At 45.7% G+C, this 15,405-nt stretch overlaps 1 protein-coding gene and 1 pseudogene across 1 annotated transcript in view; one reads left to right on the forward strand and one right to left on the reverse strand.

Moving 5' to 3' along the window:
* CROT (Carnitine O-octanoyltransferase) overlaps positions 1 to 15,405 on the forward strand; it is a 220,813-nt gene that overhangs the window by 181,647 nt on the left and 23,761 nt on the right. The window contains exons 9-11 of the mRNA XM_055075955.2: positions 626 to 727; positions 9,485 to 9,565; positions 11,957 to 12,067. Coding sequence (XP_054931930.1) covers positions 626 to 727; positions 9,485 to 9,565; positions 11,957 to 12,067 — 294 coding nt within the window. The remainder of the gene's footprint in view (positions 1 to 625; positions 728 to 9,484; positions 9,566 to 11,956; positions 12,068 to 15,405) is intronic.
* Positions 1,253 to 3,242, reverse strand: LOC140216161 (tigger transposable element-derived protein 6-like; annotated as a pseudogene).

Below are 15,405 nucleotides of genomic sequence, written 5' to 3' on the forward strand. Positions count from 1 at the left end.
AATATACAAACAGACTTCTGATATTGTGTGCTACAATGTCCTACAGCACGGCTGTTCTCTATATATTTAGTTATTCATTTATTCATTTTGTTTAGATACTCTGATCATACAGAATTAGGATTGGTAAAAATACAGAAAGGTTGTCAAGGATAATATAGTAATAACAAAGAAATGCTATTTCCCAAAAATCTAAAAATCATAAATGGCAATTCTAAGCATGTAATCAAAAAGCACACATATAAGTTGATGAGTGAAATAAAAAGAATAAAAACTTCAAATATGAAAGGGGCCTGCAAAGGGCCAAGGCCAGGTAGATAAGCAGCTCTGTGACATTTAAACAGTTCGAGTGAAACTAAAAGAATATAACACAATAGATAAAAATGTGTAGTGTCATTTGTAGTGCTGTCAGTCTTATAGTACAATTTGTAGTGCTTTCATTGTACTGCTATCAGCAATTATCTTTCAATCTTTACTTAATCGTCTTGCTTTGTTTCTCAGGCAGTTCATTTTGATGTCTCATATCAATTTCTTTGTTGTTTTTCAGCTTCATCTTCATTTGAGGTGTACTTTTCTTTCTTTATACCACTGCCATTTCATATGTTCCTTTCTTTACATACCTACACAGGTATTGACTGCGTGCTTGAAAGGCGACCCCAGAAATCGCTGGTTGGACAAGTCGTACACATTTGTCGTCTTCAGAAACCTTGCTTTGGGCTCTTCGGCTGATGTGAGTATCTGAAAAGACTGAGAAGATTTCTTTCATATAATTCCTTGTTGGTTTTATTACCAGCAGACATGGCGAGTTACTACAGCAAGTCAGTGTGCTTAAAGGGACCCTGAAACGCTTTTGACGATTTTCTACAAATGTACTGAGTCGTTAGAGTAGGTCCTTCTGATCATTAATTGACACATCTAAGTGCTCCGCGTAATGCGTGTAATTTATTATAAGGTTTTAAAAATGCACATCGCTGCCGATCGCAGCGCACTGCTCGGCGGAATTTTAAGCCGCCCCTACCCATATGACCGAAATCACCCATATGACGTCAGTGGGGCGAGCTTTCCGATTGGCTGATCAGGGCGCGTGATAGATAATTTTTCCAACTTTATGGTAAACAAATGATTTTCGTACAGTCGAGTCCCGCTACAACGAAATTGACGGTGCACAAAAAAAAATTCGTAGAAGCGAAAATTTCGTTGTTGTGAAATTCACAAAAATATGGCTAACCTGAACTGGTAAACCACAAACAAACTTTTATTTCCAGAAGTCAAGCAGTGTCGACTGCTTCCTTTTTTTTCCTAGGAGCATCATGACTCGATTTTCGCATTCGGCGAGTAGCTGCATCGCGACGTCGTCATCATGCACAGCTACGCTGTTTCTGATGACATCGAACGCATCCAGTACGCGAGATGTGGCCGGTGGGTGCAGGTCGTCGTCATCCGACTGCCCCCCATCGTCGCGGACACTTTTTATGATGTCCTCATCGCTCAATTCCTCCCGGGCGATCACATTGATGTCAGCGTCGATGAAGTCGTCCAGCTCGACACTGGATGGCACACTTCCGGCACCTTGAAGGGCCGCCCAGGATGCAGTTACGTCTGCTGGCGGATGCACTGCTCCGTTGCAGTCAGCAGCATCCTCAGCGGAGTCGGTGTCTGGATCTCCGAGCTTGAAGCCAGCGTGCGTGAAACAGTTCGCAATAACTGGCCGTCCAGTTGCAGCCCACGCAGCAGCCATCATCTGCAGCGCCATGTACAGGTCTAACTTCGTGTCGCGACCGGTCTCCACATTCAATAGGAGACGCTGCATCACTCGCTGGCGGTAGGCGCACTTCAAACTTCTAATGACACCTTGGTCAAGTTCGGCGGAAAGTACTTCAGCTCCACATTTGTGAGCTCCACATCCAGAATATGATGGGCAGAGCAATTGTCCAGCAATAAGCACACCCGCCGGCCCTGCCTCCTCATGTCGCAGTCAAATGACGCGACCCGCTCGGAGAAAATGGCCCGCGTCATCCAGGAGCGGCTGTTGGCGACATATTTTACGGGAAGGCTCCTATTACCTTTAAAGCAACGGGGGGGCCTTGCACTCTTCCCAATGACTAGCGGTGGGCGCTTGTCGGATCCGTCCGCGTTGGCGCACAGCAGCACGGTCACGCGCTTCTTACTGTGTTTCCCACCGTGGCAACGCTGACCTTTCATTTCGAGGGTTTTAGACGGCAGCATCTCGTAAAACAGGCCTGTCTCGTCAGCGTTGTAGATGTCGCACTTCGCATAGTCTTTCAACAACGCCGAAACGTTTGTGGAGATCCAGGCGGATGCGCTGCCTGTGTCTGCCGATGCCGACTCGCCAGAGAGCGTCTTGCCGACAATGTCATGGCGGGCCTTGAATCTGCTGAGCCAGCCTGTGCTCGCCTTGAAATCGTCAATCCCCAGCAGGCAAGCGTAATTCAGGGCCTTCTGCTGCACGGCGTTTCCACTGATGGGTATGTTTTTCGCCCTCGTCTCGACAAACCACGTGTACATGGCCTTGTCGAGGTCTTCGTGCGCCGACGGCGTCAGCTTCTTCCTCTTGGCTGATGTGCCTGAAGCAAGAGCTTGCGCTATTGCTTCTTTTGACTTCAAGATGGTGGACAGCGAACTGGGAGAAATCCCAAACTTCTTCGCAACGTCACCTTTCTTCTCTCCACTTTCGACTTCGGCCAGGATCCAAGCTTTATCCTCCAGGGATAAAAACTTTCGACATGGCGGCGCCATGTCGGAAAGCACGCTAAAAATCGAACACCGCAACACGTGCACAACACGAACAGCACTAACTACGCACCGACGGCGCCGAGATGCAGCATGGACTGACGAGACGACTGAGCGTCGGCTTTGGATTGTCTGCGGCTAAAAAGTTTCAAGCCAATCCCAAAGGTAGGCCAGTCTCATCGCCGTCGCCATCGAGCAATGGCGGCCCCCATGCTCGGTCATCAGCGGCAGTTTCTTGCGGTGCCAACGCGCGATGATAACTTTGCAGACGCTTTTTTATGTGCAAAATGTTCGAAATTGCGTTTCCTGCGCGGCAAATTAAATTTCGAGCCTGGAATTACTTCATCAGATTTCGTTAAAGCGGAACGGCATAAGAAAAAGTGTTCGTTGTGGTGAGGATATTTATGCATTGACTCCTATGGGCAGCTGACGGGGAACTGAGAATTATTCGTTGAACCGGACATTTCGTTGAAGCGGCGTTCGTTGTAGCGGGGTTCGACTGTAATAGTTGGAATGTTAGTTAATTTGTTTTTATAAAAAGAAAGTAACATAAAGAGAATGCACAAGGACAATTTTTCAGTACACCCAAGCACTTCCGGCAAACATCAATGGTCGTCTGCTTGTATACAACGTACCCTGTTTTGAAGAGAGCTCCGCGATCAGAGTCGGTCTCAGTCTTTTCGCGAGCACTATGATTCGACTTTGTTGCCTTGTGGACTGCAAAAGTAGCGACTGGCAATATGTCAAGCTGTGACATCACGTCCCTCTGCAAGACAGCGTATGAGCGAACTGGCTGCTGCGCATCAGACTGCCGCTATCCGATCGGCGCCAGGATTTGCGCGTTTGTGGCCGTCACTTTACACCGGAAGATTGCTAACGCAATAGCGTTTCGCGAGTTCGGTATTAGGGCAAACGCAAGCGCAAGGGGACAGGGTCTGGCCGCTTGACTGTGCCGTAACGGGATGAGCCATGAGATGAGCAGAAGGGCAAATGTGAATGGTCTGCACGGTGCAGCCACCTGGTGGCACAGAGCTCAATCATACACAGTAGCAGCAACGAAGTGTATTCTTCTTTGCTGCTGGTGTGTATTTTTTGCAGGGGTGTAATCATCAACACATTGTTTTTATAAATGTTTAAAATGTTTTACACTTGGTTAGAGCAATATTAGCGCTTTGTTTGGCTGGTTAAGCGCTGCGCCAACAAGTGTCTGGACCGTGCAGACTGATCAGGCCGCTCACGTACGTCTACGCTAACGTTCCTTCATCAGCTTGAGTTTATGCCTCCAGTCATTTGCCGAAATGATCAGCTTGCCTGTGGTTACCGGAATACCGGACACGTTCGGCGCTACGACAGATTGCTCGCAACCACTCGCAACGCACGCTGCTTCGATAGCTCCGCTTGGGGTCGACGGCCAAGCGGCAAGCGGAGAGGTCTCGCGCGGGCGGGGGCGGGCTCCAAAACAACCGGAAGTGGACAATGTGGCGTCGCATCGTGACGCCGAACCAGTGAAGGCGGAGCTTAGTCCCGCTCGCTCGGCGAACGAGTTGAGGAGGAAAAGCATGGCTAGGGAGGAGGGTAACTTCTAATCGCTTGTAGCTCCATTAATACGTAACGCTTCACTTAAATTGTGGTGCGAATGTCCTACTTAAGCTGTACCCTACGCATCTACAAAATTTGTCCGAACCGTTTCAGGGGCCCTTTAACAACAGGGAAAGTTATCGTTGTGGCGGGGACATTCAAATTAATGAGTAAGTAAGATGGTGCAGCAGTCATTGCAAAGCAGCCATGGGCAAAGATTTCTGCATGTTATCTAAAGCAAAAGTTGCATCATTGTGTTCTTCACTTTATAATAGTTAAAATCTTGTAACCTGTTTCTTTTGCTTCATTTGGTGGCGCATGCCTTAACAGTACCAACAGAAACACTGCCTTGTAGTGATTTAACACAAAAGAAGCTACAGTATACAACAGATGATGACCTGATCTGAAGCCTGTTAAAATCAAACGACAGTGCAGGGTGTATCGGTCGGAAATTACAGCTTGATGGGCATTCTCATTCGCCCTGTTACACTGGCTGTGATGAAATAAGAAGCAGCATAGCTGACTGGACACAACTGGTCACAACTGAATGAGCTGCAAAATTCTTCCGCAATTCAAGTTGCCCGCAACGGATGGTGTATCTTGCATAAGTATCCCGAGCTGCGCCAGCAATCTCGGGGGCCTGCCAGGCAATACTGCCAGCTCTTGGTCTTTAGACGAAGAGGCCACTGCCATTCTCGCTAGCGGCAAAGTCACTAGAATAATGAAGCACTACTACCTCCCCTTCTCTCTACCATTTCGTCTCCCTGCACAGCAACACCAGCTTGTGTGTTTACAAGTAAAAGCGTTGTCCCCTCATCTCTGCCGTGGAGTGCGTGCCGCCACATCCATCATCTGTTTCTCCACTCTGCACTTCACCATATCTGTCAGGGAATAAGCCTTGTCATCTGTTGTCAATTCAAAGGAATGCCAAGGATGCCTTTCACCTTCACATTAGAAAGCTTTAGCATAGTGTAAAATGCTTGGGTTAGCGTTACCGGATGACGCAACACAAACACTATCATATGTCACAGAGCATGGTGCAAATTAGTCATTTAGAATAGTGGAAGTAAGCGGAACGGTAATGCAAACGCACTTGGGTTGTGACACCACCTAGATGTAGAAGTTCACTGAGTACCACTAAACTACAGTCGCCGACTGATTTCTCGGACTCCAAAAATTCGGACATGCTCGATTATTTGGTCTGCTTCATGGCACCGCCATTCTCCCCATAGACCATAATGTATAACAACTGCCGAAAGTTCGGACACGTTGCCACCTCTCGTCCGATCTTTCGGGCATTCCTTGAGCCAACTCGATCGAGAGCATCATGCACCGACTCTGACCGGTGTATGGTTCGACTAGCTGAGCACCATTTTTGTTTTGGACGGAGCCTCCTTGCTGCCCCACGAAGTGGCGCTACTGGAAATCCCCGCATATCATCATCGTTTCTGCCTGGTTCGATAGAGTTGCTATAGTAGTTCCGGTCTCAGCTTAGTAAGCCATGTCAAGACAATCCAGCAGCTGATTTGTTTGTTTCTTTGTGCACGACGCTGCGAGTAGGCTACATTTTTCGTTTGTGCAACTGGTGTTGGCGTGACGGCGTGGTGGTGTTTGCTTTGTGTGCTATGTCGAGGTTGCGGTGATCCAACGGGGCATACGGAAACATCGCGTCAAGTGTCTAATGGCGCCGACAGTGCCCGCGCAGACTGCGCTGGGGCAAGCGGGTGCCGGGAGGCCTAGGATCTGTCGCCTTCCGATGTGCTCCCTACTGATGCCGAACATGTTCTGCCAAAAACTGCGCAGTGGTTGCATTGCGATTCCGGACACCGTCTCATTTGACAGTTTCACAGGTGCTGACATGCTGTACTCGCATGTGCAGAACTCGATGACGGCGAGATCATTCGTCAGGTTTCTGCTACACCGCCGGACGATGACTCAGAGTCTGAAGATGACGCACCATGTGCTACACTGCCGTTGCATGCGGAGCTAGTACAAGCAGTGACTGTCCTTTCAGACGCCTATAGTGACCGTATGAACCTCTCCGAGATTCAGGCTTATCTGATTGCGCGTAAACAAAACGGCGTGCAACGGCACATTCACGATTTCTTCAAGCCTACTGCCGAGCCCGAATAAGTGCGTGGAAATAAAGGATTTCTTTCTTTTTTTACTTAATCTGCTTTTTCAGACACCTGTTTATTCGGACATTTCCGCAGTCCCCGTGAGGTCCGAATAAACGGTCGGCGACTGTAGTACACACGAAATGTTAACCGATATCAATGCTGCATGCTTATTATCCGCACAACACATACCATGGTGGCACCGAACGCACTTCGCTTTTCTGCGAATGATGGTGATCATAAAATTTTGGTTGTAGCACCATGTATTGTACAAGCGTACATTCGTAACCTATGGCCTCCGAGATCTTTCAGTGTGTGTGGCTTGCTGGGTGCACTGCAATATCTCGGAGGACAAGCCCAGCTAGTACAACCACTCTTGTTAAAGGGACACTAAAGGAAAATATCATATCAAGTCAAGCTAGAACCTCATAGTATTTGTCTAGAAGCCTAATTTCTTTCATAGGAACTTGCCGTCGAAGGTCCCGCTGCGGCTTCTCAATTTGAACCACCTGCGTCAAAGCAAAGGACTTCACGTCGTCTCCATATGACTGCCCTCCATGCCTTTGTTATGTCTTTTGTAGGCTCTTTATTCAGCTCTATATACGAAGCTTGATGGGTGCAGGTGTCCGGGGGAAGGGAGGGGCGTATTCTGCAAGTGTCCGCTTACTGGACATGTCCATTTCGTTTGCTGCTAAAGTTCTGATTGGCTGGGCTGGGGTATGCGTCAGAAGGAGACAGGCACCCCTAGCCAATCATCAGCAGACGAAATAGGCATACCTACTAGGTGGACACTTGCAGAACACCGCCCCAGCTTGCATGAGTCGCTCTGTGGCTCTGCTTCGGTTCAGGTTCTTGAGTCACTTAAGCCTACACAGTCGGAGCGGGCAGTGTGGTCAATTGCCACATGTTGCTGCTTCGGCCGTCCCGCCACTCGTGACACGCCACTCGCAACAGTGGGTCAAGGTCACTCTCTGCGCATCAGAGGCGCTGACGCCTGTTGAGACGCCTGTTTCTAGAAGCTCGACCGGCGTTACTATAGGGTAGCATGTCGTTGTCGGTGGGCTGCAGGTGTCCGGTAGACCATAGCGACCAGGCAAGGACAAGGCGATTTCTAGTGCGAAGCTTGCACTGTTTATTCAAGGGTTGGTGAAGGATAAAAAGACGAGAATGAATGATCAAAAGTACATTGCGGAGCCCCTTAAGTAGGCCCACAAAATTGTAGGCGGGATCTTGCTCACGTCAACGTCACATGACATGCACAGAGTTCTCCTCGTTGCTTTTCGGCTGCTCCCACTTTCCTGGGCGATGTTTTCCCGCTGGCAGCAACCCGGGAGTCCTGTCTGGTTTGCGGAACGTGTTCTCCCCTAGAGTTGGACAGTTCGCGGGAAATTCTCCCCTTGGTTGCACACACACAAAAGGGCCTGTCATCACTGCGGGGCACCTGCCAGACCAGCAACCATTCGAGGCAACTATAGCAAATTGGGAATCTATCCTCCGTTTTGGCTAGGCATGGTCTTTGAGCATCCTTTTTGCCCGAGGTGTTACACGCCAACCGTAACACGCCGCACGTAAGAGGTACCATAGTCGGCAACAGATGGTGCCACTTCGATTTTCTGTTTAGGTCATTTTCTCAATTGCAGAAGCTCTGTTTTTGTTACGAATGAAGAATTCATTATTACAGAAGCCTAATCTTTTAATCTAGCTTGACTTAATATATTAGCCTTTAGTGTCTGTTTAAGCCTTAAGCTGAAAAATTCTAGGACGGATCTCAGAAGCAGCACCATGTTTTCACTAAGCTTTGCCATGGAAGGATCATGACACAAATCTAAAACAAATCCATGAATGAAGCAAACAGTGCAGGACGACAACTTGATAAACATGAAGCTGGCGGCTGTCACTCGAAATCACTGCCATGTTGTTGACACTAAGCCATGTTTGCGAGCTGTAACGTCTCGGGCTAAATTTCAGAAATAGCGGAAGCATGCTATGGGCAAAGCTGCCTTAGTGTTCCGCGCACGTGCAGTCTGACCCCGCTATTCCCTTGTGTGTATAGCGTAGTGGCACTTACACTGCACTAAAGCTCTTTATTATACTGTCACATTATACTGTTACCACCTTCAGGTGCCAATTCATTTCGTCCATTGAAAATTTTGTATCACCACATTTCCTGCATCTTCAGAATTGCGAAAAGTGTAAAGCTGCCAATCGAATTAAACATTTTAAGCTCTCCAGTGAGTTTCGTTAAGTTTACAGAATGTGAACTCATGTGAGAACTCTTCACAGGAACATCAAATATGAAAACAATTATTTCATCACCAGCATACTTGGAGAGCACCTTTCCAGCAACATAAAAAAAATTATTTGCAGACATGCTTATCCGAGGAACTGCCAATTCTAGTAGCCATGGTTCAGAACGATAGTAAAGGCATGCCTTAAAGGGGTATGATATCAGAAACAGGTGCAGCCTCAGCAGCATGAACAAGTAAAACTGTCTTTATTTATGGTTGCAGATTTACCTTGTATCTACAATACTCGTGTCAGCTATACTGTAGTAAAGTTGCAAGCTAATAAACGTGCATATTTTTCTTTATTATTCCTTGGTTGACTGTATATGCACATCCCTGCACAATTATAGTTAGAGCGGGCAAGGGGTGTCATTGAACATCGATAGATCTGGCCGACAAGTGTGGCCAATAAGCATGGTTCATTGCAAGCTTTCATTTGTGGGTTTTCAGAAACACTTGTGACAATATTATGGCATACTAATTGCTCGTTCGAGGGATATATCGTGTTTATGTTAGTGTGAGGCACAGTCTTCTCATTTTCAGTCTGAATGCATGTACAGATGGCTTGCCAGTCATATTAACTCTTTTGTAGTATAGTTCAGCGTTGTGACTGAGGCATTCTTTCATACTGTGATTGGCTTCACAAGTCAGATTCTATTGTTTGCCGATTTGAATAAACAGGGCAGCATTTACTGCACTCTTGTCATGTTCTTGATAGCCACTACCAACTACAATGTCTCTTTTCTTTGTCGTCAGCACACACCATTTGATGGGATGGTTCCTGTTACCTGTGCTCATTACGTACACTTGACATATCTGGCAACCAAACTTAATCCGGTAAGTTCTCATTGCTGGAATTGTGGAACTGCAAACATTGTTCTAAATTGTTTTGTTCTGTTGTTGATAACACAAAGTGCCAGCACAGTTTGCATGAATGAATGTACCGAATTTGGCACAATCCATAGCACCCCAGCTCTAGAAGCTGCTGTAGGTTTGTGCCCATTCATTTGTTTAGACTGCTATGGTCCGTTAGATGTTTAGGAGGAAAGTTGGGTCGTGGACAAAAGTTATACTGTAAGTTATGATGTTGAAACGTCATAGATAGGCCTTCATGGCCTAAAGCATCTGAAAAATCAGGCAGTCCAGAAAATTGAATGCATGCCTTTTACTGCCCCCAAGGACTCAAACTGCCACAGGCATATCAGAAGTAGCCCTGAAGACCTGTCTGTACACTCATTAGGCGTATTGGCGCCAGTACTGTGACAGGAAAAGACGGGTACACGCCTGCGTAATTAAGGAATATTGACCGTGCCCCGTAACAATTGCCCCGTCCCACTCTGGGTATGCTTCACCGCAATACTTTGCATATACTTCGCCGCGTAGCATTAAGGTAAAGGTAAAGCGTACGCTTTAATGTAAAGGTAAAGGTACGCTTCGGCAAGTATGGAGGTGAAGCTGTCTGTCGGAAACCGGCATTATGCAACATGTCGTGCTTTCCGAGCTTCGAAGCCATTGGTGACGATTACAAAGGCGGATTCTGTGCCTTTGCTAAAAGCAACAAATTGTTTGAATGAAAAACACGCCACCGAACAGAAAGAATCTGGGTAGCAAACGTTGAAGCAGCTACGCCTAACATTCCCGCGGTGGTGGCTTCGGCTGCCAGCAGATCATTGAAAGAGAGTGCCAGTTCGAGGGTGCGAGATAACCAAATGGAGACGGTGGTGTCTTCGATTAATGCCATTTCGGACCTGTGGTCACGGGAAAAGGTGCGAGATATCGGACGGCGAATAGCTTTTGCGTTTGAAATTTTAGACATTCTTATAGAGCGACTCTACAGGGTACTTGGCGGTGCCGTGAAGGTGTCCAATTATTGGGCATGTCCTGAAAATTAGGCCTCCAGAAAACCTGTCATTGATTGCACAGGTAATTTTATGTACCAATTCTTAAAGTGAGGTCCATTGTGTTTATTTCATTTTGTCCAAATTTAAGGCAAGTTTCCACAAGTTATGCAAGTTGCAAGACTTCAAAGAAAGATTTTAGGAAAACACTATTCTAGTTATCAACTTCAATATCTCGCATCTCTTGTTCTTACGGAGACCGAGTAATAAGGTTGGTCTTATTGGATTCCCTGAATCGTGCGGAAGCCATCGATACCCGGTTTAGCAAAATCTCGGCAACTGATTTTTCCCACACTTTTTCTGGGAATTAAGTAAAGGAAGCTTGCATAAAATTAGAACCAAATGAAATAAACAAAGAAGTACCCCATATTCGGAATTAAGTACCTAAATATAAATATATATCTAAGTTTTGGCTCAATAAGTCTTAAATCTAACTTTCCTTTTAAGAAATGTTGTGTCTAAAAAGCAACTGATGGCACCGAATGGCATTCTCTGGAGCTATCAACAGTGATAAGGAAGCTTGTGACAGGGACAATGAGTGACACACTCTTCACACAGTCTCAAATGTAATACATTTTCTTGCTCAAGTGAGAACAAGTAACCATTTCACTCCCTCTTACCATGAAAAACTAATTAGTGGGATATCACTATAATCACATTTAAAATTTCATGAAGTATGGAAATTGCAGTGTGTGTTACAACTGAAGGCATTGTACTTTTCAGTTGTCTCCGTGAAAGTTGGGTGTACATTATAATGAAGGGTAGGTTATACAATACTTTATGTTGTGTGCACAAATTCTTGGCTTTTTCCATTTCGTAGTAGTGGGATTCAATACTCTGAGCCATTAGGTGTACATCACTCCTTTCTCAGTAATGTCTGTAACTAGACAAGTGATCAAGTGCTGTGGTCAAGGCCGTAGCTGTGAGTTTGGGGGCTAGCTAACACTCCCAGGGCTCAATATAATACGCATACACAAATGCCCAATGAAGTAGGTGGAGAAACAACACCACGGTAGCTCAATTGGTACGAACATAAGTAACACACATGATGCGAAGGCATGGATTCGTATCCCACCTGCAGCCAGGCGTTTTTCCGTCCACTTTGATTTACCTTTATTTATCGTTTCTAAATTTAAAAAAAATCAAGTAATTCACCCTATGCTTTCCTTGCTGTTATTGTCTGTTGTTTTTAGATGCTAGTGACTTACAAAAATCAAGCCCTGCTGTTCCCCTTCTTCTTGTGCCTAATAAGTGTGTTATGTTAAGCATAAATGAACAGTGTGATCAATCAGTTGCATTAGGTGTTAACATTCTTGGAAACGCACTTCAGAATGATGGAACTGTTCGTGCTGCCCTTCCGATGCCAGAAGAGCTGCAGTTTCACCTGGACCATACTCTGCAGTCTGAGATGGAGCGTGTGAAGTCTGAGTACTACGCCTTGGTGAGGCCATGAACACTGAATGTTCAACTTTTACTTCAGATACTGTCAACTCCCGTTAAGGGGGGACCTGGGCCTTGAGTAATACCATTATTGATATTGCTGCTAGAGGAATGAAATTTGTAGGTAATATGTAATTTGATGTGCTTGATGCAAATATGTAATTAGTTTTTCTATATATAAAGAGAAAACTATTTTATACAATTTTTCCTGTTCCCATGTTTCAGGATGACTGGCAGAACTTTTTTGCAGTAAGAAATGTAAAAGTTATGTGAAAGTATTCCTGAATGTTCAAGGAGTGCAGTAAGCATTGTCTCATGTTTCTACCTCTGTTCTATCCAAAGTTACAAAAGTTAAAAGTTGTAACTTCACATGGCGATATGTATATTTTTTTTACCTTCCTCAAAATTTCAATATGTTTCAAGGTGCACAAATGTGGTATTATAGACTTACTGCACTCCCTGGGAGCCTAGCTATCGGATAAAGCAAAAATTTTTCAAATTGCATGATTATGCAAGTAACTGTGCCTCCCGGAAAATTGCTAATTATCAAAAAAAGCGTGTTGAGAAAAGTGGAAAAAACTAGCCACCATGTGAAAAAGTCATTTTATTATCCTGGATGCATGAAATTGTCATAGCCAATGGCTCAGAACGCTCTAGGGGAATAATCTGGATAGGGATTTCCTCGCTGTGTCCACTTTGCAGCTGCTTGAAAAGCTGCGGAGGACATTCGCTTTCTCTCCACACTAACAACACGACAACAGTCCTTTTCAGGGGGGAGACTGCTAATAATATAATATTCATTTTTTCATCAATATTAATTAAACTTCGGGACCTTATTAAGATTCTTGTGATGATTTCAAATGTGTAATTATTTTTCCAGTAGGCCATTTACTGTCAAGATAAATGAGATTCATTGTTCATCATTTGCAGAAACAAAGAATAATACCCGCGCTACAAGAATTCATATTGCCACATGCCTAGTACTAGAAAACATAGGGAACAGAATGGTAGGAATACCTTTTTGATGTAACTAATATTAGTAACTCGATAGTAATTCAATATCTACTGTTCCAAATGTAGGTTCCCTACTGTGTGATCTAAAGCAGAACTAAAAAATCTTAAAGCATAAATTCCAATTTCTGTTCCTACCATTGTGTACTTTGCACACTCAGCTACAAATAAGCCACAACGAAAACTATGGCTCTACCTGCCTTGAAGGCACAGATATCGCTGCTGCAAATCAGCAAGTCAAAAATCGCTGTTTTGAGAAAACGAGAAAGAAAGAAATACATTCACTTTTAACCAAAAGTGCAGAAATAATTTTGCACTACTTTGCAGTGAAAGTGGCTAAAAGCCACCAGGAATGTAGTCACTCTGACCATGACCACCCAAATGGGCCAGAAACATTGTCTAGCACCGTTTGCCGATTCCCAGTGGCTTGCATCGCGCGCGGCAAGGTTGCCGTTCACGTGGGTCGAGCTCCACGCCGACGCGATATCGCCGCAGCACGTGATAACGATCTTTATGGCGAGGCCATATTCCCATTCGCTTTTGCCCACTGTGACGTTACCGCCACACACCTTGCACTTGAGGAACGATTAGTGCGTTCACGGAGTCCTACTGACCATAGTGTCGACTGGTGCGGCTGTAGTGCCGTCGGCGCTAGTGAGCAAATCCAACTTCCGCTTTGTCAGTGGCGTTGACGCAAAAACTTGAAGTTTTTTTGAGCATTCATCTCCATCTGCAGCAAATACGCACGCTGTAACATTGCAGTGTCGCGCCGAATGCGGCCGCATTCCGAAACACACTCACTCGTAGACGAGCTGGCTAGGCCTAGTTTGGCATCGTTCGTGGCTTTGGCATCACTTGTGGTTGGCGGCGAACGATGCGAACGATTATCGATGTTCTCCAAAGGAATGGAATGCATTTGAAATTTATAAGCTGATCTCTTCTTTTTGCCGTAGTATCGCCTCCTGGCGAATTTTTCCGGTGGATCGGTCATCGTTGCGCATTCGTCACAAACCTACGAGACGCGATTTTTTCGCCTCAATATGCGCGTCCCCCCTTAATTCACGCTTCACTGACTTGACTTCTCACTTAATTTGGACGCACTGAGAAGTTGCGGTGAGAAACCATATACTGCTATGAAAGGAGAACTCGTCTAGGTCGATCGCCAAAGCACGCTAGTTTGGACAATTCGAACCCACCAATGTGCACAGCATTAGCAAAGGTTGAAAAGTAAAGGAATTAAGCAGACGGTGCTACTTCCTTAGGTGTGAATGTGTTTATCTTTATCTCTTGGGGGCTGACGCTTCTTCTGTCCATAAAGCCAATGATTCCTGCTTGTTTTGTCTCGTGTCACACCCAATATTCAACAGTCTATCAGTGCTATTTGCCACATGCTGATTGTGTTGCACTTCAAGAGCAAAAACGAAAGAGCCGTTACATGTAGATTGCTTCAAGCAAAACAAGAAAGGAAGAAAGACATGAATCTGCCGCCATTTGTCCATTAAAACTCGGACAATTCAATCATATCTGTCGGTCTCACTAGGGTCAAGTTAACAGGCATCGACTGTATACAGTACAACCTAATTGATGTGAACCCTTTTCGTACGATTTCCTGGTGCAATCATTCGTGATCGAGAATGCAAAAAATTTCCCAATGCACTTACGCTTTCTTTTTTATTGCTTAATGTGTTCCTGGAAAACACAATATTCTGGCACCAATGTGCAGTACCGTATTTACACGATTGTAAGTCGACTCGAATGTAAGTCGACCCCCCCATATCGCTTGACCGGAAAAAAAAAAAAATCGGGGAGCATACCCGAGGGCGCATTCGATAACTAAAATTTATTAGTAGCTGACATGGTCACTGGACTACACGTCTTCACTAGTGCTGCCATCGTCATCGTTGCTGCGGTCCCACAGCGCGTCGTGGTCCAGCGAAATTTTAAATTTGGCAAACGACCGCACCAGGACATCTTGCAGAACAGCAGCCCACGCCAAATGCACACAGCCACACGCAGCCGTCAGGGAGGCTCTTTTGACAGGTCCGGTTGGTGTAATTTCGCAGTCTTCTGCCGCCAGCCACTCGTACTCACGGCGGAGCAGAAGCTTAAAATTAAGGCGAAGGTACGGGCTTGTTTCATGACCACGTCGCACTTCACTGGCAGGGACCGATCACGCATTTCAGCGACGTACGCCGCAAGCTTAGCCTACAGCTCCGGAAAGCGTCCAGACTTCGGCACGTGGGAAATTTCTCACTTGCTGTCACACATTTCGCTTCGCTGCAGTCGCCACTCTCGCACCACCCGTTTAGAAACATCGAAATTGCGGCC

Source organism: Dermacentor andersoni, chromosome 2 (genome assembly GCF_023375885.2).
Source record: "Dermacentor andersoni chromosome 2, qqDerAnde1_hic_scaffold, whole genome shotgun sequence".
In the NCBI taxonomy this organism is placed as follows: domain Eukaryota; kingdom Metazoa; phylum Arthropoda; class Arachnida; order Ixodida; family Ixodidae; genus Dermacentor; species Dermacentor andersoni.